The sequence below is a fragment of the Zasmidium cellare genome, assembly GCF_010093935.1.
Source record: "Zasmidium cellare ATCC 36951 unplaced genomic scaffold M409scaffold_9, whole genome shotgun sequence".
Lineage (NCBI taxonomy): Eukaryota > Fungi > Ascomycota > Dothideomycetes > Mycosphaerellales > Mycosphaerellaceae > Zasmidium > Zasmidium cellare.
The window spans coordinates 615299-638809 of NW_022986953.1; the positions used below are offsets into that span (position 1 = coordinate 615299).

At 55.0% G+C, this 23511-nt stretch overlaps 10 protein-coding genes across 10 annotated transcripts; 6 read left to right on the forward strand and 4 right to left on the reverse strand.

Moving 5' to 3' along the window:
- Positions 1-897: 897 nt before the first annotated feature.
- M409DRAFT_20185 (uncharacterized protein) lies at positions 898-1371 on the reverse strand (the record flags this gene model as incomplete). The annotated part of the gene is made up of 1 exon (XM_033805265.1): positions 898-1371. One exon carries the CDS (start codon positions 1369-1371, stop codon positions 898-900), a length of 474 nt encoding a protein of 157 aa, XP_033670660.1.
- A 403-nt stretch (positions 1372-1774) lies between these two features.
- On the forward strand, positions 1775-3340 carry M409DRAFT_20186 (uncharacterized protein; the record flags this gene model as incomplete). Its single annotated transcript, XM_033805266.1, has 1 exon — positions 1775-3340. One exon carries the CDS (start codon positions 1775-1777, stop codon positions 3338-3340), a length of 1566 nt encoding a protein of 521 aa, XP_033670661.1.
- A 208-nt stretch (positions 3341-3548) lies between these two features.
- On the reverse strand, positions 3549-4874 carry M409DRAFT_20187 (uncharacterized protein; the record flags this gene model as incomplete). The annotated part of the gene is made up of 1 exon (XM_033805267.1): positions 3549-4874. One exon carries the CDS (start codon positions 4872-4874, stop codon positions 3549-3551), a length of 1326 nt encoding a protein of 441 aa, XP_033670662.1.
- A 1022-nt stretch (positions 4875-5896) lies between these two features.
- On the forward strand, positions 5897-7550 carry M409DRAFT_20188 (uncharacterized protein; the record flags this gene model as incomplete). Its single annotated transcript, XM_033805268.1, has 2 exons — positions 5897-7237; positions 7293-7550. 2 exons carry the CDS (start codon positions 5897-5899, stop codon positions 7548-7550), a joined length of 1599 nt encoding a protein of 532 aa, XP_033670663.1.
- Positions 7551-7675: 125 nt separating this feature from the next.
- On the reverse strand, positions 7676-8491 carry M409DRAFT_20189 (uncharacterized protein; the record flags this gene model as incomplete). Its single annotated transcript, XM_033805269.1, has 2 exons — positions 7676-8341; positions 8399-8491. 2 exons carry the CDS (start codon positions 8489-8491, stop codon positions 7676-7678), a joined length of 759 nt encoding a protein of 252 aa, XP_033670664.1.
- A 682-nt stretch (positions 8492-9173) lies between these two features.
- M409DRAFT_20190 (uncharacterized protein) lies at positions 9174-10442 on the forward strand (the record flags this gene model as incomplete). Its single annotated transcript, XM_033805270.1, has 1 exon — positions 9174-10442. The coding sequence occupies one exon, from the start codon at positions 9174-9176 to the stop codon at positions 10440-10442; it is 1269 nt and encodes a 422-aa protein (XP_033670665.1).
- A 970-nt stretch (positions 10443-11412) lies between these two features.
- On the forward strand, positions 11413-12789 carry M409DRAFT_64789 (uncharacterized protein; the record flags this gene model as incomplete). The annotated part of the gene is made up of 1 exon (XM_033816228.1): positions 11413-12789. The coding sequence occupies one exon, from the start codon at positions 11413-11415 to the stop codon at positions 12787-12789; it is 1377 nt and encodes a 458-aa protein (XP_033670666.1).
- Positions 12790-14619: 1830 nt separating this feature from the next.
- Positions 14620-19677, reverse strand: M409DRAFT_64790 (uncharacterized protein; the record flags this gene model as incomplete). The annotated part of the gene is made up of 3 exons (XM_033816229.1): positions 14620-15852; positions 15903-19257; positions 19313-19677. 3 exons carry the CDS (start codon positions 19675-19677, stop codon positions 14620-14622), a joined length of 4953 nt encoding a protein of 1650 aa, XP_033670667.1.
- A 941-nt stretch (positions 19678-20618) lies between these two features.
- Positions 20619-22034, forward strand: M409DRAFT_20193 (uncharacterized protein; the record flags this gene model as incomplete). The annotated part of the gene is made up of 3 exons (XM_033805271.1): positions 20619-20686; positions 20744-21953; positions 22005-22034. The coding sequence occupies 3 exons, from the start codon at positions 20619-20621 to the stop codon at positions 22032-22034; spliced, it is 1308 nt and encodes a 435-aa protein (XP_033670668.1).
- Positions 22035-22363: 329 nt separating this feature from the next.
- M409DRAFT_20194 (uncharacterized protein) lies at positions 22364-23197 on the forward strand (the record flags this gene model as incomplete). Its single annotated transcript, XM_033805272.1, has 1 exon — positions 22364-23197. One exon carries the CDS (start codon positions 22364-22366, stop codon positions 23195-23197), a length of 834 nt encoding a protein of 277 aa, XP_033670669.1.
- Positions 23198-23511: the final 314 nt, after the last annotated feature.

Genomic DNA, 23511 nt, shown 5'->3' on the forward strand with positions numbered 1-23511 from the left:
TCAGGATGTCGCTTGTCTGCACGCCTGCCATGTCGCATCGATGCACCATGCATGTGAGTCCGGATGAGGTGTACGACGACCCTAGCAGCTGTCAATAATGCTGGAGGATCTCTGTCTAAGCGAAGTGACACGGCAACTAGCATACTCGTTCAAGATGTCCAAGCTTGCGGCGGTGGTACAGTGCCGATGACTGAGCAAAAGCCAAGTCCTTTAACTGCCTGACAAAGACATTCACTCGTTTCAACGTACATTTATCATTCAAGAGAAGGCTATCCCAGCTCTGTTTACCTCAGCGAGGGCAGGCATTCGCAGACTTTGAGATCAACATCGACATGTCGCCCTAAGCGACTTGAGTTCCACTGTTGCGCTTGTCTGTCGACGCGATGGAGCATATTGCGCTCACGTGGACGGTATTCCGCTCTTTGGCCATCCATCAATAATGCCGTCCCGAGGTCAAATCTGCCTCTTCGTCGGTTTTAGCCCAATCCAGCTTTGACATGAATAGATGCTCTAGGGTGTCCTAAATTGAGGCAACACACCAACTTAGGCACCCTCGGGATCCGCGGCGGTAGTCGATGCGCAATGGATGTGGCCAGGCTTGCGAGCTTGCAGGATCGTGCTGAGCGATTCTGAGTATTGTTTCCCGAGGTTTCCATGGTCTCTCAAGAGCACCGAGGTCGCATGATGGGCAAAGAGAGTGCACATATCAGGGCAATCATCCAGCCGCCGACGAGGTAGTCAACCTCCATCATTTGGTATGTTGACAGTACAATCCAAGGCGGTGTTGGACAATAGGCCGTGAATCGCCTGCCATGGGCAGACTTATCTCATTCTCGTGATGAGCGCGTCCATGTCAGTCGCGTCCTGGCTCGTGATGCGCAACACATCAACCCCTCTTCAACCCCCCAACCTCCCCTCCATCCCCTTCGCAACCTCCGCCAACCCCCTCAACATCTCCCTCTGCCTCCTCACCCTCTCCTCCAACTCCCCAATCTCCTCCTCCTGCTCCTCAACATCCCTGTCCACATCCGGCAACTTCTCCACCTCCCTCAGCGCATTCCTGATCAATCCTTTGATCTCCAACGCCGCAGTCGGCAGGTCCTTGGGATTCAACGGCTGCTGATGCTCGCTCGGATTGCTCTTGCTGTACGTCGCTCCAATGTCGCCGGGCGCGCCTTCGAGCGTGTGGTAGCCTTCCGGCTCGCCGGGGAGGGAGGTTTGGTTTTGGTGCTTGTCGACGCGGGCGAGGAGTTCGTAGAGGGCGGGGAGGATGTCGAAGGTCTGGGGTGGTGGGAGGTGTAGGGCGGCGGCAGTATCGGTGGATTGCGCGGGCGCGTTGGTGGTCGTTTTGATGGGTTGTTTGAGGGCCATGGTGGTGGTGCTCAGGCCGGCGGCGATGCGTGCGACGTTGTGTGGTTGCTGAGGGTGCGAAGAGAGGGGCATCACATAGTTGTTGTGAAGAAGGCGAGTGGCATGTGAAGAATGGCAGGCCACGAAGCTCTGGACCTGCAGCTGATCCCTGCTGGCGCGGGCGGCGATGATGTCGGGGCTTCAAGTTTGGTGGGATGTGATGCGACAAGCGGTGGGGTCCGTCCAATTTTCCGCCCTCAACACCGGTTGCTTTTGTTTGATAGCAACTCCCCTCACAATTGATTGAGACTGTAAGAATCGCACTGCTCACTTCAAACAGCTTCAATCGAAAGCCGGCTAATTCCCAGCTGCAGTCAATCAATCCCAAGCAAAGTTACGGTCAAGGCCATCATTGTGCTCCATCATGGTCCAAGTCAAACAAAAAGTCGCCCTCATCTGCATCGACGGCTGGGGAATCCCCTCCGACCGCTCTCCGCCAGACGGCAATGCCATCCTCAACGCCGACACGCCATGGATGGATGAGTTCGCCAAGAAGGACAGCAAGATCACCCAGGGCTACACCGAGCTCGATGCTTCGTCCCTCGCCGTCGGTCTGCCGGAGGGTCTCATGGGAAACAGCGAGGTCGGACACTTGAACATTGGTGCGGGAAGAGTCGTGTGGCAGGATGTCGTCCGCATTGATCAGACGATCAAGAAGGGCGAGATGAACAAGGTCGAGAACATTGTCAAGAGCTTCCAGCGGGCCAAGGACGGTAATGGCAGATTGCATCTTTGCGGTCTGGTCAGTGATGGTGGTGTTCATTCGCACATCAATCACCTCAAGTCGTTGCTGGGTGTGGCTAAGGAGATCGGTGTGCCGCACGTTTACATTCATTTCTTCGGCGACGGCCGGGACACCGACCCAAAGAGCGGCAAGGGTCATCTTGAGGATCTGCTGGCTTTCATTGAGAAGGAGAAGATTGGAAAGCTTGCGACGATTGTCGGCCGCTACTACATCATGGACCGTGACAAGCGCTGGGACCGTGTTGAGATCGGCTTGAAGGGCCTTGTCACCGGCGAGGGCGAGGAGTCCTCCGACCCCGTCAAGACCTTCCAAGCCCGCTACGATGCAGGCGAGACAGATGAGTTCCTCAAGCCAATCATCGTCAACGGCAAGGAAGGCCGCATCCAGGACAACGACACCGTCTTCTTTTTCAACTACCGCTCCGACCGCGTCCGCGAAATCACCCAACTCCTCGGCGACCAGGACCGCTCGCCCAAGCCAGACTTCCCCTACCCCCAGAACATCCACCTCACGACCATGACCCGCTACAAGACCGACTTCAACCTCCCCATCGCCTTCGCCCCACAAGTCATGGACAACGTCCTGGCAGACTGGCTCGCGCAGAAAGGCCTCAAGCAATCCCACATCGCGGAGACGGAAAAGTACGCCCACGTCACCTTCTTCTTCAACGGAGGCCAAGAGATCCAGTACGACGGCGAAGACCGCGAGCTCATCCCCTCGCCCAAGAGCGTCGCCACGTACGACCAAGCGCCCAAGATGAGCGCCATGGGCGTGGCAGAGCGGATGGCGGAGAGGATCGGCGACGGCAAGTACGAGTTTGTGATGAACAACTTCGCACCGCCCGACATGGTCGGCCACACAGGTGTCTACAAAGCCGCCGTCGAGGGCTGCACCGAAACCGACAAGGCCATCGGTGTCGTGTACGAGGCGTGCAAGCAGCACGGGTACACATTGTTCATCACCGCCGACCACGGCAACGCAGAGGAGATGTTGACCGAGGAGAAGACGCCCAAGACGAGCCATACGACCAACAAGGTTCCTTTCGTCATGGCGAATGCTCCAGAGGGGTATACGCTCAAGAAGCAGGATGGTGTGCTCGGTGATGTGGCGCCTACTGTGTTGGAGTTGATGGGTCTGGAGCAGCCCAAGGAGATGACGGGACATAGTTTGCTGCAGAAGAAGTAGAGACAGTTTGATACATCAAGAGGAATTGATGAAGATGATGGTAGATGTAGATTATGCGAGCGTGGCGTTGGGAAGGAGGGACACAATCGACCAGAATCGAATGATAGCAAGGTTAGACGTGGAACAATCTGAGTAGATGAAATTCCATGAGCGATGAAACGAATTACCAGCAACGAGCCTCCACACCATCTCACACTATTCATTCCATTCACCCCCGCTCCTCCCTAACCAACTCCTCAACCCTCTCCCCCACCTCCGCCGCCTCATCAAAAACATGCCACAACCCCCTCTCCAACCCCTTGAACGCCTCCTCAAACCTCCCCTTCTCATTCTTCCTCTCATCCATCCCCTCCACGCCGCTCACCCTTCGAATAAAAATCCCCTTCACCCACCCGGGCCACCGCCTCGCCACCTCGCCATAACTCTCCGGGTCCTTCTGCGTCGAATCCCCGATGCAGATGAAGCGGCGATGGGGAAACCAGGCGTGGAGTTTGCGCATGCGGTCGACTTTGTATTCCTGCGGGTTCTGCTGCAGGGAGGCAATGAGGCCGCCGAGGTTTTGCCAGGAGGCGTCGCGCAGGATGATGGTGCCCGGTGGGTAGTGGGCGTCGCGGAAGTTGTGGAGGAAGGGGTAGAGGTTGTAGGGGGAGGCGGAGAGGTAGAAGAAGGGTGGGGAGGAGAGGGTGCGTTGGAGGTGGGCGTAGAGGGCGGGCATGCCGGGGACGGGGTCGGGGGTTTCTTCGATGAAGGTGGAATGTAGGACGCCGAGGGGGGAGGGAGTGTTGGTGATTTTGATGGTGTCATCGATGTCGGAGATGATGCCCCAGCCATGTTCGGAGGCCGCGATGGTCGTGCTGGGGATTGAGAACGGCGGTGGAAGGGTTAGGGTGTTCGACGTGAAAGGTTCGAGACCTGGATCGAAGTGTAGTTGGTGCAATCCGCTGCTGATGCCAGAGTATGATGAGGGACCTAGCGTTTGCTGTTCCTTGTCGTCGATGGCGATTCTGACCGTTCGCTTGGGGAGGATAGTATCCACAAAAGGCTGGACTCGCTCTGCGATGCGCTTCTTGGTGGCCACATCCTCGTCGCTAATTTGCATTTCGTGGGCGATGTGGCCAACGACGCGAGACAGATCCCTGCCGGAGTTCTTCACAAAGTAACAAGCCACGAACTCGACTTCCCATCCCGAACCTCCCCTCACAGGCTGAGGTTTACTTCCATCTTCACTGATGCGTGCTGGTTGTGCAGCTTTCTCCGTGACTAGATCCGCCAGATCAGGCCTCTTGTCTCCGGGTTGCGGGGTACGGAAAGCCGTGTTGTCCAGGAGCCAGACAGTGTGCAACGCAGGGTCCACAGGTTCTGCTTTGTTCCATGGAAAGACCAGCGGGAAGCGGTCAAATAGATCAGGCATGAATGAGCGGAGTTCCTCGGGTACTTCGGGCGAGAAAGGCGAATCTTCATCGATTTGGGAGCTCTGGAGAGCATCGACAGTGGCGCGCCTGCCGACGTCTACGACTTCTTTAAGAAAGTCCATGTTGGTCGCGGGTGCCTGTGTGTAGGCCTGTGATGGTGGCTGATGTGGCTTTGTTCCGGATGACTGCCAGTGTCCAGGGCAGTGACGAGTGCTTTGGGTACCTCACGTGTCGTCCAAGGCAGAGATGTGTGACTCGACTGAACAGATGTTTGTCAAAGGCACCCGTCGCGTGCTTGAAGCAGATGCTCTGTTCTCCAGTCGGACGACGGACACCAAGTAGCCGTACTCAACAGTACCGTATCATGAGGGGACAAGGACTCTGAGACTGGCCCGGCTTCGAGATGTTGGCGTTGCCATCAGCGATGTGAAAGACTTACAGAGCACGAGGTGAGGTCCACGAGATCGGCAGCTCTAGAGTGGCGGCGGCAAGGGACAAGTTGACGTGCATCTCAAACTTGCATCACGCTGCTTCCATCTGCCTTGGCGGCGAGATGTCTGTGCCTGAGCGTATCCCTCGCAAGACTCTGTCTCTTCTTACAGCCACGGAGGCTTAGACTGCAAATATACGAAAAGAGATATGGTTTTTGAAGTGAGATCCAGGTGCAACGGCTCGACGGCTCAGGAATACCTCCTGTCAAAACCCCTGGGACGCAGTGGTGAGGACAGAAGGCTGAGTGCTGGGGAGGACTTCACCATATTGCTGCTTTCTTCGCCCTTCATTATATGGCCCCAAAAGCCTTCACAAGTCGCTCGTTGGCAGAGAATATCTACCCCCTGGTTTTCGATGACGGTTGTTCGACCTCTGGTCCGTTACAATGCTGCACTCGGCCTCACTTCTCCCGAACGCATCTCCCTTTCAGCAAAACCTATTTACTCCCCAGGCTCTACCCCATCTTCTCCACATCCGCATCGCCGCATTTGCTGCGTTTTTCGAGCGACTGTGTGTCTGATTTGGTTGGTGGAAGATCCAGATCTAAAGAAGCCAAGGCAATATGATATCTTAAGATAGTCCTTACTTCTCCTCCGCTCCTGAATGTAAGTCTCATCGATGGTTGTCAAGAACAGGCTCCCAATACGTAGCTATGATTTCCCCGCTCATCATATGCATCATATCTCTCCTTTCTCTCGCTGTCTGCGGTGAGCCAACATTAACCGCACATCTTAACTATGGCTCTTTCCAAGGAGCCTACTCTGCAGAGTACAACATCTCATACTGGATGAAGATACCCTTCGCCGCGCCGCCGACAGGAGAGAACCGCTTTCGAGCTCCACAGCCACCTTCGCAAATACAAGAAAGCATATATAACAGCACTCAGCCGTACGACTTCTGCCCACAACGAACCGTCAACGGCACTGAAGACTGTCTCTACCTAGGTCTATACGGCCGTCCGTGGACAGCAGGTCAAGCACTCAAACCGGTCGTGGTAGTCTTCTACGGCGGAGCATTCATCCAAGGCGGTGGAAGCTTCACCATCCCTCCAGCAGGGTATCCCGTCTTGAATGTCAGCTCTCAGAACGACTTCATCTTCGTCTACCCCAATTACCGCGTCAACGCATTCGGTTTCTTGCCTGGTCAAGAGATCGCGGATGATCCTAACAGCGAATTGAACCCTGGTCTGCTCGATCAACAATCCGCTCTGCAATGGACTCATAAGTACATCTCGCACTTCGGCGGTGATCCGAAGAACGTCTCCATTTGGGGCCAATCCGCTGGTGCCGGCTCGGTAGTTGCACAAGTCATTGCGAACGGTGGCAATACCCAACCTCGTCTGTTCAGCAAAGCCCTCGCTTCAAGCGCCTTCTGGCCCAAGACATATCGCTACAACAGCTCCGAAGCTCAAACCGTCTACGACAAGTTCGCAGAATTGACAGGATGTTCAGGTCCTGACTCTCTGAAATGTCTCAAGTCCGTCGACGTCCAAACACTCCGTGACGCTTCCTTACGAATCAGCGCAAGTCACACGTATAATACGTCTTCGTATACCTGGGCGCCTGTAATCGATGGTCACTTCCTCCGAGAATCTCTTTCAAAAGCAACAAGCAGATGTGCAGTCAACATCGACCACGGCTTTGGGATGTACAACCTCCACGAAGGCGAGAACTTCGTCCCGCCCGGCTTTCAAAACATCACAGGCGGTGGAACTCCCCATTTCAACTCATCCCAACCTTCATTCGAGAACTGGCTGAAAGGCTACCTCCCCGGCCTGTCTAATCTCGATTTGGCGGAAGTCAAGCGACTCTATCCAGCCTCCGGCATCGCCGAAGAATTGAAATACAACACAACCTACGTCCGAGCCGGTCTCATCTACCGCGATACCGTCCTCGCATGTCCAGCCCTATGGATGGCACGAGCGAGTCGTAAAACCGCCTACCTAGGCGAGTATATCATCCCGCCCGCAAAGCACGGCGACGATATCAAATACGTGAGAGCTCCCCGTCCCGCTGTCCACAAGAAATCATAGCTGATCCGAGATGTAGTGGAACCGCCCCAACGCCGTCCAGCAGACCGACCCTCTAATCTATCAGGGCTACGCGGGCGCTTTTGCGTCGTTCTTCCAGACAGGGGATCCGAATGCTCATAAATTGACGGATGCGTCTCAGGCTGGTGTTCCTGAGCTCAGGGAGACGGGGGAGCAGTTTGTGGTCAGGGCTGAGGGGTTTGCGAATGGAGAGATTGAGGTGTTGGAGGGGAGGTGTGCGTTTTGGAGGAGGGTTGCTGATAAGATACCGATTTGATTTGGTGAAAACGAGAGACTATGTGCACTGGAATCGATCCTTGCTCATCACCTTTATGCAGTGGTGGAGCCGCCCTTTAAGGAGGGTGGACTGGCTCAGTTCATCCCCACGTCAAGCTACGACGCTCAAATCATCGTCACAGCTCCACAAGCATTGATCGTCTGCCCGCTGACCCAACGGCTCCCTTCACCAGCCAACCACGCCACAATCTGCGCGACATCGTCCGGCTGTCCCGTCCTCCTCTGCACAGGCGTCATCGCAGCATCCTCCGCAATCCACTCCTTCTCCCACTTCCCCAGCATATCCGTCTCCACCACGCCGGGCGCCACAGCGTTCACGGTTGTGCCATCTGCGCCGTAAGCCTTCGCCATGGAGCGCGTCATGCCTTCTAGCCCGGCCTTGGACATGGAGTACACGCAGCCGATGGGGAAGCCGCTGCGGGCCGCGATCGAGGAGATGTTGATAATGCGGGCGGGTGCGCGGAGGTGTGGGTGGGCGGCTTGGGTTAGGAAGAAGGGGCCGCGGAGGTTGAGGTCCATGACTCGGTTGTAGTCGATGAGGGTGGTGTCGGCGATGGCGCCGAGGAGGTCAGTGCCGGCGTTATTGATGAGGATGTCGATTTTGGCGAAGTGCTGGAGGAAGGCTTCGATTACTTGTGCGGGGGATTCTGGGAGGCTGAGGTCGACGGCCGTGCCCTGAATGGTCGTGTTTGGGGAGAGGGCCTTGATCTTCTCGATGACTTTCGCTGCGCGTTCTTTGCCGCCCGAGGTTGGTGTCCAGGTGAGGAACAGCTACTCAGACATCATCAATAGCATATTCTAGACTTTCCAGAGGCCAGCGACACCAACATCGGCACCTCTCTTCGCCAGCTCCTCAGCGATCTGAGCGCCAATACCCCTGGACGCCCCTGTAACGAGCGCAACCTTGCCTTGAAGTTCCATCCTGATTTGAATGATGAAGGAGCTTTCTTCTGGAGTTTTTTCTGAATACAGTCTGAAGTTTTGGTTTGAACTGAGAACGAAAGAGGGGATCAATCGAAAAGGGGCCTTAAATAGCTGAAAGTCGCCAAGAGAAACAAGCGCCTGGAAGAATACTTAATCCGGATCCTTCCCACAAACCTCGCATTTTGAATTTCGTCTGAACGAAGGGTGTGATGCATGAGGTGACTGCTGTGCGATATTGATATCCTGGCTGGTTCGTCGTGTTTGGTGGTGAAGTAGACGCATCGTTCTTTCTTGAGTCTTGAAGTTGGCCAAGGGTCTTCAGTGGTGGCCTGCCTGTGCTTGGAGGTGATGAGGTAACAACGTCGCATCTAGACGTAGTCCCTGTAGCAGATACCGGCCAGAACTTATCCGGAAACAAAGTTGTTATGGTCAATGATGTTGCTGGAAAAGAAGCACAGCTGCAGGCATGTGACGTCGAACTTAGCGTCCTCGATTTAGCTTGCGGGCGATCCCGTCTTCCGCTGGTGCTCCCCGAACAGGCGCGTCCAGCAACATCATCATCAACTGCCCACCAACACCACACTCACAAGCTCCATCTCGACCTCCAAACCCATCAAAGCGATCCATCGGCTGAACATAGCGCACCCACCACCGACGACTCATACTCTACCCGCCCACCATGGCGTCCGCCGACGTTCTCAGCCCAGCAAACACCGAAGCACCCCATCAAAAACGCCAGATCCCATCATCCGCCATCGCCAACATCGACACCATCGAGGGTCTGGCAGACTCAGACGATCAATATGCGACATACAAGAAGCTTCAGCGACAGCTGGAGTACATCAAGCTGCAAGAAGAGTACATCAAGGACGAGCAGCGGAGTCTGAAGCGGGAGCTGGTGCGAGCACAGGAAGAGATTAAGCGGATACAGAGTGTGCCGCTGGTCATCGGGCAGTTCATGGAGGCAATCGATCAGAACACCGGCATCGTTCAGTCATCGACGGGCAGCAACTACGTGGTGCGGATATTGAGTACTCTGGATCGGGAGCTGTTGAAGCCGAGCTCGAGTGTGGCACTGCACCGACATTCCAACAGCTTGGTGGACATTCTTCCACCTGAAGCCGACAGCAGCATTGCTATGCTTGGCGCGGATGAGAAGCCCGATGTCACTTATGCAGACGTGGGTGGTCTGGACATGCAGAAGCAGGAGATTCGGGAAGCCGTCGAGCTGCCACTTACCCAGTTCGACCTGTACAAGCAGATCGGTATCGACCCACCTCGTGGTGTGCTGCTCTACGGACCTCCTGGAACTGGAAAGACTATGCTGGTGAAGGCTGTGGCGAATAGCACGACTGCCTCATTCATTCGTGTTGTTGGGTCGGAGTTCGTCCAGAAGTACTTGGGAGAGGGTCCTCGTATGGTGCGTGACGTGTTCAGAATGGCCAGAGAGAACAGCCCCGCCATCATCTTCATCGACGAGATCGACGCCATTGCGACGAAGCGTTTCGATGCACAGACTGGTGCAGACAGAGAAGTCCAACGCATTCTGCTCGAACTGCTGAACCAGATGGACGGCTTCGACCAGACTTCAAACGTCAAGGTCATCATGGCCACGAACAGAGCTGACACCCTGGATCCGGCTCTGCTGCGCCCTGGACGTCTCGACCGAAAGATCGAGTTCCCATCCCTGCGTGACCGCCGTGAGAGACGATTGATCTTCAGCACCATTGCATCCAAGATGAGCTTGTCTCCAGAGGTCGACCTCGACTCACTCATCGTCCGCAATGACCCGCTTTCCGGTGCCGTGATCGCGGCAGTCATGCAGGAAGCTGGTCTCCGAGCTGTGCGAAAGAACCGATACAACATCATCCAGCAAGATCTTGAGGACGCATACACGAGCCAGGTCAAGGGCGCAAGCGAGGCGGACAAGTTCGACTTCTACAAGTAGACGGCATCTGGTGCACGTTTGTATGTGAGAGAGTTTGAGGTTGGCTTGGTGAGTCGCCAGCATGGCACAATGAGTGCGAGCCAGGGAAGGAAAAGCAGTTCGCATGGCCATTCGCATGGAGCCTCTGTGCTGCAGGCAAAAGCATGATAATAGCATAGCATGCTCTGTACAGTATCGTATCGACGTTAACCAATCACCCATTTATTCACCGACCCGTGTCCCAACCAACCAGGTCAACGAGAACCTTACGGACACCCATTTGCCAAGACGGGAACAACTCGCGATTGCTTACCTACGGCTGCTTCTGCTGCACGAAGCGGGTATATCTGGCAGACCAGTGCCATCAATTGCACGTGCACTGTACATGCACTCCCAAGCGGCATCTGCTGCTGCTTCACCAGCTCACCATACGCGCCCTCTAATCGCAGCGACCGTGACGATATGCCCCACAGGAGCACATGGATCGCGTCGATGCTGGCTGTGTCGACGACTACCACCACGGTCACTCTTCGGAAAAGCTCGAAGGTTGTCGAACCCGGCCTCCTCCCTACGACGCGACTCTTTAGTACTCGTCACTATACCATTTATCAGAACCTCGAAGTACCTAGCAGAGAAACATTGAACTGTTATTGTCGACGTCACGACCCGTTCGGGACTAGTGGTTGCCTGTTCCAGCTTAACCGGGCCGAGGAGAGGACGACTTTGCTCTCACAGCTTTGATTCGAGAGAGGCGACCGCGCTGCCTCTACGTCGGATGGGTCGCCCGTGTCCGGCGTCGATATAAACCGCTCTGATGCTGGCCCAGGTCGGGTCAATTCTCCACAACTATCCCACAGTCTCCAATTTTCCTCCACACGCACGTTCTCTTAAGTGAGCAACGCTGCTGCACTCTGTTTCCTTTCCCCAACATCGCCTCCCACCTACCTGGAATCTCTCCCACTCACTGTCGATCGAGCAAACAACCGAAATCATGTCTGCCGGCGAGACCATCACCGCGCCCAAGCGGCCCAGCAAGCAGCTGCGTCGCCTCAGCTCTCAAGATGCCACCATCAACGCCCTGAACATGCGTGGGCCAACGGTGGTTGTGCCGCCAAAGCATCTCATGGCTCCCAGCAACGCCCACGAAACCGCGGCTGCCTTTGAGATGGCCAGGCTGGAGATTGAAGATGTCACAGACCCAACCTCTGAGCCTGAGACCCCTCCAGACACGCTCGTTACGGACAAGTTTGCATTCGCCTTCGACATTGACGGAGTTCTCATCCGTGGCGGACGACCGATCCCAGAGGCCATCGAGGCCATGCAAGTCCTCAATGGCAAAAACGATTACGGCATCAAGATCCCCTACATCTTCGTCACCAACGGTGGGGGCAAGACAGAGCAAGAACGCTGCATCCAATTGTCGAAGCAGCTCGACATTGAAGTCTCACCCGGACAGTTCATCTGTGGCCACACTCCCATGCGGGAAATGGCTGAAAAGTTCAAGACTGTGCTTGTCGTTGGAGGCGAAGGCGAGAAGTGCAGACACGTTGCTGAAGGCTACGGCTTCACGGACGTTGTGACGCCTGGCGATATCATCAAGGACAACCCAGATACCACTCCTTTCCGAAAGCTCACGGAAGAGGAGCATGGCAACTCTAGGGAGAGGAATTTCGCTGAGACCAAAATCGACGCAATCTTTGTCTTCGCCGACAGCAGAGACTGGGCTGGCGACCAGCAGATCATCCTCGATTTGCTCATGTCGAAGGGAGGCTACCTGGGAACTCGGTCTGAAAACTTCGACGAGGGCCCACCGCTCTTCTTCTCGCACAACGATGTCGTTTGGTCGGCCTCTCACGATCTGACTCGTCTCGGAATGGGCGCTCTCCGTCTTTCCATCGAGGCTATGTTCAAAGCAGTCACCGGCAAGGACCTAGAAACCACCGCTTTCGGCAAACCGCAGATTGGCACGTTCCAGTTCGCCACCAGACTCTTGCAGCAGTGGCGCAAGGACACGCACGGTATCGATGCGCCACCAGAGACCGTGTACTTTGTTGGCGACACGCCTGAATCAGACATTCGTGGAACTAACCAGTTCAACGAGGAGTCCGAAAACACCTGGTATTCCATCCTCGTCAAGACCGGTGTCTACGAGAACGGTACCACGCCAAAGTACGAGCCCAAGGCCACTGTCGACACCGTTTTGGACGCCGTCACGCACGGCATCCACCGCGAGAACCAGCGAGAGCAAAAGAAACTGCTCAAGGACGCCCTCAACATCACGGACAGCAAGCTGAACGGAAGTGCCATGTTGTCTCCAGACGCTTCAAAGCACAACACCAACCCATTGGACCAGGCTGCCGTCGCATAAGTGCCGCAGCAGCATTCAACAATATAATCCCTTTTACTACAAACGAAAGAGGCGTCATTGCATCGCGGAAAAAGGCGTTGAGAGGGAAAGGTTTGCTTTTAATTGATACCACCACGGCGTGTCTGTCTTGGAGACGAAGGCAGTCCACGATAAAAAATGAGAAACCCCCCTTACTACAGATGATAGAGGACGATTGCTGGAGAGCGAGGGAGATGATCCACGACCAACAAGACGGCTAGAGACTAGAGACGGCCGAAGACCCCCATTTCATTCATGTTGTTAGTTAGAAACGAAGCAACTCCAATCGCTGAGATTGTTGGTGATTGCCGAATTCGAATTTCGTTCTGGGTTAATCTACGAGCTGGAATGGAAGGGCAGCAAAAGCCTCACGGTAAACGATCATTCTCCTCCAACGCTGGCTCCAAGCATCCTCAAACTCAACACCGACGGCCATTGTTTCATCTGTACCACTGATCGCCCGCAAGACGTGAAGTCCACCGTGTTGTACGACATCGACTCAAAATCACCCGAAGTTGATGCGTCTTCGGTTCTGCACTCCATGGGTTCGTGACGCAGTGCCCTCTTCTTCTTCCCCATTCCCCATGATCGTGGAGAAATCCTGACCCGATGTCCAACCTACCTTGCCGTTCTTATCTCCCGCAAAGTCATCCTGGCATGCTCATCATCATCATTCTCGACGGACGGAGGAAGCTTCACCACCATCATCAAACACTACATGTACAAACTCCCGCATCCCTCCGCTCATCACCCATCAACGCCAAAACCCCAGAAACCCTCACCAGCCAAAAAGCAAGCAGGAGCTTCAGGATGAACGACGTCGTGTTGGGTCCGGCGGTACTCGTTCACATGCATGCCAGCTCCCGTCCCGTCCTCTTGTCCGGTTCGGGTTGTAGCCTTTGAGGAAACCCGAAGATCCCCACCCGTGCGCCCACTTTCACATGCTAGAATGCGCCCCTCCTCCGCCTCCAGCAAACAACCAACCGAACGGACAGCCAAAAAAGCCACGCACGTTATTAAATATGTGTTCCTGAAGCCGCTCCTCCTCATCATCACCGCCGTCGTCGTGTCTTTCCGTCCATCCTCCTATCGAATATCTAACCCTATCAAGCTCTCGACCCAACCCAAACCAAACCCAACAACAACGACAACAAAAAATCCATCCGTGTCTGACACATACGTATGTGGGGGGAGGTAGAAGCGATTCAGCTCGTTCGCACGACCCAAGCCTCTTCCTTTCTTCTCTCTATCATCATTCTGCAATTGCGGCATTTTACTGTATCTTGCATGCAGCCAGAGAAAGTCTGATTCTTTCCATCGACGATGAGTTCGAACAAGGCACTGGCGACTTCGGGAATTGTCGGTTCGTAGGTACATACGGAGGGAGATCCGATTGTAGAATGTACCTGTACCTAAGTACTCGGATGCTGAAAACGGGAAAGAAAAGTAAAGACTGGAAGTAACGAGGCTGAATGATGATGCTTCAGATGGAAGTTGATTAGTCCGTGCTTTTTTTTCGACTTGTTGATGACTCGGCATTCATTGATGCTGGGCCGTCTGCAGCAGCAGCAGTAACAGCCGCACGACGAATGCTTCAGCCGTCGCTAGCGCGCATCTCTTTAGATAAAAAAGACCCATCATCAAAATCCGAGGCTCCCAAGTCTCTCTTGCATGCATGCAGACCATTGACACATGCACCAGTCCCAGTCCATGCCGTCCATGCAAAGACACGACGATTCCGCTACCTGCGCCCAATAATACTCTTTGTACTCTTATTTAGATGCAGCTACCCTCATCCATCATCTCTTCCTCTCAAGGCCTCCACCGCGCAGCATTGGCCTCCCGTGCAGCCATCTGCGCTAGACTGCTTGCGCTGCTGCCGCTGGCTTGACGCTGCGATCCTGGACCGCTGGTAGCCGAGGAACCGACGACCGGCACGCCGTTGCTTGCCCTCTTGCTACCCGCCACAGCAGCGGAGTTGCCCGTTGCAACGCTTTGCCTGCGGTTGCCCCCGACTTGCTTGGATGGCGACCCCTGGTTGGCGTGGCTATTGCTCGATGTTGCAGGGGCTCCATTCCGTAATGCGGTCTGCGGTGTCTCTGGCAATGGTCGACTTCTCTCCTTTGCAGGAGTCTGCTGGGCCTGCTGCTGTGCGAATGCATTTCCCGAGTTCGTAGCCACGCCGCCGGTTGTATGTACCCGCTTTACCGGGCTGGGTATCCCATTGTTGGTGGTCGAAGCTGCTGCAGTCGATCTCAACCGCGCAGCGCGGCGAGCTTCATCTGGGATTCCAGGTCGCTGATTGAGAGGTTGATTCGTGATGAATGGATGGCTGATGGCATCTTGGGGCTTAAGTCGACGATCCGGGTCCCAACGCAGGCAGCGGGTGATGAAGTCAAGGAAGGCTTCGTCCTCTGTCTTCAAAGCCTGGGACAAAGTCTTCGAACTTGGCCTCCGTCGTCGGCCCTTGCTACTGACCGTGACTCTTGGTTTTCCAACAGAGTCAAAGAAGAGCTTCTTCCTGGTGCAGCGCTCGACGAGGTGCCGGTCTGGTGGCCCAAATATCTCCATGATGCAGGCTAGCTGTTCTTGTTCGTTCTCGCCGGGGAAGAGCGGATATCCAGTCCAGAGCTCAGCAAGGATGCAGCCAAGAGACCACATATCAATGCCTAAGCCATAGCTGCTTCCAAGAATGACTTCAGGGCTGCGGTAGAAGCGGGACTGAATGTACGTATACACCTTCTCTTCTTCCTTGCAACTGCTGCCAAAGTCGATGACTCGGACATCAGCTTTGCGAGCTTCGCAAAGCAGGATGTTCTCAGGTTTGAGATCGCAGTGAATGATGCGCTTGTTCTGCAACAGCACCAGGCATGTAAGCAGTTGGCGGGCGAATCGACGAATGAGTGGCAACGAAAAGCCGACGAAGTTGTGAGCTCGGATCAGCTCGTACAAATTGATGCTGAGGCAGGGCGTGACAATGCACAAGTGCGAGCGAAAGTAAAACGAGGACGTGATGGAGAGCGTGGCGTGAGCGCCGTCGGGATCCTGGTACCAATGTCAGCGTACGAACGTCAAACAAACGTGAACACACTCACCCAATCCCTCAGGCGGCCCAAGATACCGACTTCGACCAATGCCTGCTGGTGGAATCGTTTCTTGTTGCGGATGATCTTGACCGCCACTACACCTCCGTCCTTGTGGTCCACGCATCGAACAACCTGTCCGAAGCTGCCTTTGCCAAGGATGTCTACAACTTCGTATCGATACGCTAGGTGATCACCAAGCACGATGTTGTAATCTCCACGTTCGTCGTCGTAGCCGTAGTTGCCTGCTTTGGAGTCTTTGTCCCCTGACGGCGAAGGACTGAGACTGCCGATGATCTTCCGTGCATTCTTGTTGCCGGTGAAGTAAACACCGTCCTTTTCGTAGTCCATAACTTCGCCGCGCTCAAAGATGTTGAGAGTGCAGTTACGATCATGCAGAACGCGCTCTGGACTCATGGGGGAGCGAGCCACAGCACGTTTCTTCAATTCCTCGGTTTCCTTGGCAGCTGTATCGACATCTCGTCGCTTTTGGGACAAGCGGCGCATCTCCTCGTCGGCGGTATGGTCGTCCTTGTCTTTAACAATAGCGGATAGAGTTGATGCTGTCGACCCTTGGCGGGCTTTTGGTGCTTGCGAGGGCCCTTTCAGATTTGCTGGTCTTCCGTTCGCACCAATGTTGCCCCAACTGCTAGCTCTATTAGAGGCCTGCACAGGTTGTGGCTGCTCAGAATGTAGACTTTTGGTTTTCGAGGTTGGTGTAGGCGGCTCCTGTTCATTTTGTACATGGGCGCTGGAAAGCGTGTTGATGGGCGTGGCAGTTGACTTGCGGCGTGACGAGTCGAGGCTTGGTCTTGTCGTCGCGAACGGAACTGTTGGAATATCTCCTGTACAAGTTGCACTGGCCGGTAACCTTGGCGGTGGCATCTCACTCGCTCGCTTCTGCAGCTTGGCGTGCTTCTCTTTCTCAGACGCCGGTGGCTCTTGAGGGCTGGACTTGTTGTCAGGATGGTTGTTCGCCTTGCTGCTGCTCCGCCGCCAGCCAAGGGAAAGCTTCCGTCGCAGTCCACCTTCTTTCTTGCCATCGGCTTGACCTGATTCCACCGGACTCTCAAGAGAGTTGGGGGTTTCTGCTGTCTTGTAAGAAGTATTGGTCCCGCTTCTGCTGGATCGTGGTCCTTGGGGTTTCACATTCTGCAGTTGCTGGAAGGTCTCGAAGTTACTCATGGTGTAGTCATCATTATCAACGCTAGGCCTCCCTCGTGGCCGGCCAAATTCTCCTGACGCCTTTGGCAAGGAACCCGAGGCAAAGGGAGTGATGGCACTGCGTTGTTTGGCATGCGGGACTGGAACGCCAACCCCCGTGAGTTCAACGTCGGAATCATCAAAAAACTTTGTGGTATGGTCATCGAGTTGCATCAAGTCGCGTAAGGCATAGTGTGAGGATGCACTCCTCAAAGCCATTTGTTTTGCGTACTCATCATCCTGGCGACGGAAGAATGTGGCTTTGCTGGCGGTCATGGGCGTTGACGGGGTCTTTGCAGCACGTCTCGGCTCTGGGGTTTGAGCATTCGCGTAGTCGTCTCTAGTCTCTACTTCCTGGCTCGGACGCCGAAACCCTGAAGCTCTGTTCGAGTTGTGCTGACTGATCGGCATCAAGTTCAGTGGCGATAGGCGCAGAGGCTGCAAATTATTGTTCTTGCGGCCATTCGCATCGACTTGCGGTCTTGCTGGCTTCGGCGCCGTCATGTTCACGCTTCGTTCGATGTTCTCGATCGTGTTCATACGCTGATGTGCTCGAGGACGATCGACCGAAGTCTTCCGCCGCGTATCATTAGGCATCTCTTGGTTGGCTTTTGGAAGTTTGCTCGTGAGTTGAGTATCAGCTTCGAAATCCTCGCCACTGTTTCCCCCATATCCACTTTGTGACGACTTCAGGGGGCCAGTAAAGTATTGTTGTTGTGCCTCAGACTCTCGAGGGCTTTCATATGCCTTGGGTATCGCCGGAACCGGTGGCACCATCTCTTCGTCCTCGCCGTACTGGCCAGAACTGGAATTAACATTTCGAGGCTTAGGCGTTGGCAGGCGAGATGTTGAAGCGGATGATGCGAGGAGCGATTGATAGCTCGATTTGGTGCTGAGGCTCACGCCCCCGTTGCCGCCGTTGTTACCAACACGAGCTTCTGGCGAAGTGCGAGCTGACGTTGGTGTGGTGTTGCTGGTCCTCCTTGGGATCAGACTCGGGCTTGGTTGCGCGAGACGTGGCATCTCAATCTTCAGTGGCGGCATCTCCTCCTGCGCCGGCCCTGCACTACCTTTAGCCACGCTACTTGGTAGCGGAGGAGCCTGCATCATGGACAGCCGCTTGAGACGGCGTGCATCTGTTGGACTGATCGTTCGCGCTCCCAAACCTGACGCTCGTCCCGAGACTGTTGATTGTCGCCTGTTGCCGGACGAAGATGGAGTGGTGGCTCGGGTTGGATTTCCCTTCGAGACCGGCCGAGAGTTTGGTGTATTGGGATCTGGTTCACGTGGAGGAGGTTGTAAACTCTTCACTTTGTTCGCGCGAGACTGCGTCGTCGCAGTGACAGCTGAGATACGGGGAAGTTCCGCACCTGCTGATGTTGACGGCTGCATCGTGGTACGTCTTGACGACTTGGTGAGACTGTTCGTGCGGGCCAGTGAGGACTTTAACGTAGAATCCGGGGCGCTTGGCAGTGGATGAGATGCCTTTCTGCCCTCCATCATGGACGCAATAACACCAGGACCAACAGACTTTCTGGGAGCTCGGCTGCCAACTCCTGCAGGTGGTGGTGCAGGGCCAGAGGGCGGTGGTCCTTGAGGTGCTGTGCTTTGGCGTCTGCTTCGAAGTGAGAGACCACTCTGAGGAGCATTGCCGTTGTCCTTGGTGGTTTGGCCGGTGGTCTGCTTCCCTCCAGTGACAGAACTCAGTCTCCTCCGCAGACTTGCACTCCTGCTCACACTCGGCTCTTCTCTTGCCTCCACCTTGGGTACAGGTGGTCTGGAGCTCGCTGGATTGCTGTCCTTCACGCGGTTATTGCCCGTCTCTTTCGGCACCACTCTTCCACCGCCCACGGCTGGGAAATCGCTCAGAAGCGGGCCATTGCCATCGTAATTAGCAATTGAATTCTGAAGGTCGTCGAAGTTCACGGTTGGGATGAAATCGAATTCGTCACCAAGTCGTTCGGCAGGGGTCGTGGGGGAGTCGTTGTCGTCGTTGGAAGAGGGGTTGCCAAAGCTGAATCGAGGTGCCTCGCCGGCGTTGGGGAAGAATGGTTCGGAAGAGCTCTGCGGTAAGAAGGAACGAGACGTGTTTGTGGATTCGGTCACAGAAGGCGCGATTGAGCCAATGCTCCCACTGGCGGTTCTACCATGCACGTCAGTCTTTCTACACCCCCAACAATCCCACATGGCCGATGAACAGATCTTCGCAGAATGCCTACCTTTTGCCTGGGCTGGGGAACTCTCGCGGTCCGCTCGGCACCCTCGCGTTTTCTCTCAGTGTACTACGTCTTCGGTGGTGGCTGAAACCAGCCCGCTGATCGGGCTGAGGTCTCGATGCTGATGCCGGTATTGAAGGCTTTCGGAAGGTGTCGTCGTTGTTCGTGGCGTCGGTGGTCGTGCGTTGGAATTTGCGACGTATCAGTGATTCGGCTGCCTGGCTGTCAGTGGACTGGAATCGTGGTAGATCATGGCAATCGTGGGCCAGCTCACATTCATTGCCCGAATCGTCTGGCACGCCGTTTCTCTCGCGGTCCAGATATGGCTGCGCCTGGCCGCGGAGGTGGAAGCGGGAAGCAGTGTTCATGGCGACGTCGGGGCTCAATTAAGTGAATATCATAAGGATTCGTCTCAGTGTGCTGCTGTAATTGGCAATCGAGGGGCGGAGATAGCGCGTGCGCGTGTTTGGGATGTGCACAAGCCAAGGGCAATAGTCTGTCTCTGCGTGCTCCGGACTCCCGCATGCACTGGGTGTTCACCTGTCGATGGCAGCGGATGGGTGCATGGCGGTGCCCGCACGCTCAGTGCATGTTCAATGGGTCGGTGACAGTCTGGTGTCACGAAAGGCGGGCGATCTGTGGCACATCCCCGTCGTCGGTTGCCAGGCCGAGGAGTGGTGTTGTTATTAGTGTTGTTATTGTTGTCGCCGTCGCTAGTCCGCAGCGCTCCCGGCAGTGGCCGCCAGATGGATACGGTGCTATAGGAGGCGGTGGTGGTGGTGAAGTCGGCGCTGGGACGCGGACTGGCGCTGTGGTAGTACCCAACGAGGGGTGCAGTGGTGACAGCAGAGGAGAGCACAACACTCTGGGCCTGCTGCAAGCGGTCTGGCTGGCTTGGGGCAACGTTCTTCGATCCTGCAGGGGCGATTCTGACGCCGAGCGGTGGGGCAGCGCAGACTGAACAGTCGCTGCGGTTTAAGGGGAACGGCTCTTTTGGTGCGCGATCTGCTGGCCAGGAGTCCCGCGAGGCCTGGGTGATGATGTGGTCGGCGACTCGTGCTGCTCACTGCATCCTCTCCTGCTGCTACCCATGTCCAGGATCCCCTATTCAAAGCTCTTAAGGTTAGAGGCCCGCGCCGACTCCGCTGTTGTGCAGCTCGGATGCATCCTTCACTACTGCACTTCAAACAATTCTTCAACTGAGCTCTGCGCATGCCCACGTCGCACATGACATACACCGGAGACGCATACGGCACACATCACCTTTTCATACTCATAGGCCGCTGCGTCAACATGCCCCAAGTCCAGCATGCCTCGTGATCCCCTCATAGGCCTGGTGGGCAAGCCCAGTAGTGGTAAATCCACCACGCTTAACAGGTACGATCTACTGGTTCCAACATCGAGAGGCTCGCGATAACGCCCATTGCCGTGCAGTCTCACCGACACGGTGGTAAAAACAAACGCCGCTCCCTTCACGACCATCACCCCGAACCGCGCAGTGGGCTATCTGCAAGTGGAATGCGCCTGCTCGCGGACATCATTACCAGGAAACACGCCTTCCTCTCCAAACGAGCCACCGCCATTACAAGAGAGATGCAAGCCGAACTACGGAGCGTGCCAGCAAGGCGTGCGCAGTGTGCCTATAGAGCTTTTGGACGTTGCTGGTCTGGTGCCTGGCGCCCATGAAGGAAAAGGACTGGGGAATAAATTCCTGGACGACCTCAGACACGCCGATGCGCTGATTCATGTGGTTGATGTTAGCGGTACAACAGACGCTGACGGAAAAGCGACAAGAGGGTACGATCCCTCGCAAGACATTGCCTGGCTGCGATCAGAGATTGTGAACTGGGTGCTAGGGAACCTCAAGGAAAAGTGGGGAGGCATCAAACGACGCCATGTCGCTGTGAAGGCGACTCCGGTGGAAACGCTGCAGAATCAGTTCTCTGGCTATGGGTCTAACTCCAAACTGGTGGCCCGCGTACTGGATAAGCTGCAGCTGAAGATACCCCTTCAAGATTGGGACGACGACACCATTCGACTGGTCGTGGAGACCTTCATCGACGAGAAATTCCCGACGGTCCTGGCGCTGAACAAAATCGATCACAACGATGCAGACAAGAATGTTTCGAAGATTGCCAAATCCGAAAAGCCCGAACGAATAGTCCTTTGCAGCGCAATCGCCGAAGTCTTTCTGCGGCGACTCGCGAAACAAAACTTCATCCGATACATTCCCGGATCAGAATTCATAGACACCAGAGAAGACCTCATAGAGCAAGGCGAAGAAGACGGCGGCGGCCTGCTGGAGATGGACGACAAGCTCAAAGCTCGAGTCGAAAACCTCAAAGACATGGTGCTTTACCGATTTGGCAGCACAGGTGTCAACCAGGTCTTGTCTCGCGCTTCCGAGTTATTGGGCCTTGTGGCTGTGTACCCAGTGCGAAATATAGGCACATTTGGGAGTGGCGAGGCTGGCACATCAGGTGACAGGGCGGCCGTGTTTCGTGACTGTGTTTTGGTCAAGAAAGGCAGCACTGTTGGCAACGTCTACCGCAAAGTCATGGGCGATGCGCCACTCGCGTACTGCGAGACGGTTGGTGGTATTCGGGTCAGTGAAGACGATGTGGTAGCCCCTGGCAAGAACGACGTGCGTATTTTGGGAAAGTCTTTGCTGAGATCCATGCTAACACTGATGCAGATATTGTCCTTCAAAGTTGGCAGGGCTTGAGTGTTGAATCTTAACCATCAGCCATCGGCTGCTGCGTCTCACTAATCGTGCAGACTATCATCGACGCCCGATCTAGCCGTCGCGAGACTCACTCAAAGGCGTCGAAAGACATTCGCGCACGAAGTCTTAGACAATTGATCCTGGCGCGAGCAGAATGTCCACTGGGCGAAGTATAAGTACAGCCCATGGGCAATCTCAAAACTAATTCCCCCATTCAACATTCATTTCGCCTTCCAGAAGCTGGTCTTCTTATCCCCTTTTAATCCACCACCCAATCCTTACTCAACACATTCTCTATGTCTAACCAGAATCGACCAAGAAAGCACACGATGGAGCCGGCTCCAAACCATGTCCCTGGGCCTGATGTCCCCCGAATCGAGCAGAACATTCCTTTGACACCTTTCCTCGAACGTCCAGCACCTTACACCTCTGAGCATCAACTGTGGCCGCTGCTAGACACATCATTAGATCCACTCGCGCTGAGGCGATGGCCATCGGAACCTGAAATCTTCAGTTCAGTGCCAACCCAACAACCTGCAAGGCCATCTCTCCACTACAGGCGTTTACGGAGACTCGAGTGTCGTGTCATTGCCACCGTGCCAGGGCCTACTCTCGCTAGCATTGGCATCGATAGACAGGACACTCCACGAAACTTGAGCTCCCTCGACAGCATCTTGGATTCCCCCGAACGACCCACCGCTCGACCATTATTGCTTCCAACTCCACACTCGAGCGTCTTTCCACCAACGCCATGGGGGTTCGCGGCTGAAGAGAATGCCGAACCGAGTGCAGGCTGGAACAACAACAGCACTCATGCCAGTACACCTGATAGAGTATCGTCTGCAAACACTGGATCATCCACCCCAGTTACCTCACGGTTGCGATCTCCATTCGACAGACGCAATGCTCTGGCGGATATCAGGTCGCCGCTACCAACAAATGTTGATCATGAGGGTGAGTCAGGGCAGAGCGACTTGGGACATCCTTCAGAGCATACGAACGAAGACGACGCTTTACAAGCCCCACCCCAATGCGAGCTCAAAAAGAAGTGCCGGACTTCAAGATTCGTGGAGCATCTCGATATTAGTGCTCCGCCGCAGTACTTCGATAGGGGGGAGCTGCACGACAGTGGATATGATGGTGATGATGAGGAGAGTGCTTGATGCGTACAGAGCATGTAATTCGTTTTTGCTAGAGTGTTCCTTCTACAATGAATATAATAGTAATGTTTAATGTTCCTTGCGAATGATGTCCGTTCAACGTACATCTCAAACTCCCCATCAAAGTGTTACCTGAACTTTAATTCAAAATTGATTGGCCCCACTTCAACCAATTGTCTCGCCCCTTCCCCGCGGGGGTTCATCCGCCCAGCCATATCGCTCAGTGGAAACCAGGTGTCCTCGAACATTGACAACGAAACACTCCCACCACACGTCCAACTCCCACACCTCAACTCAAACCACCCAGCCTCCACCGA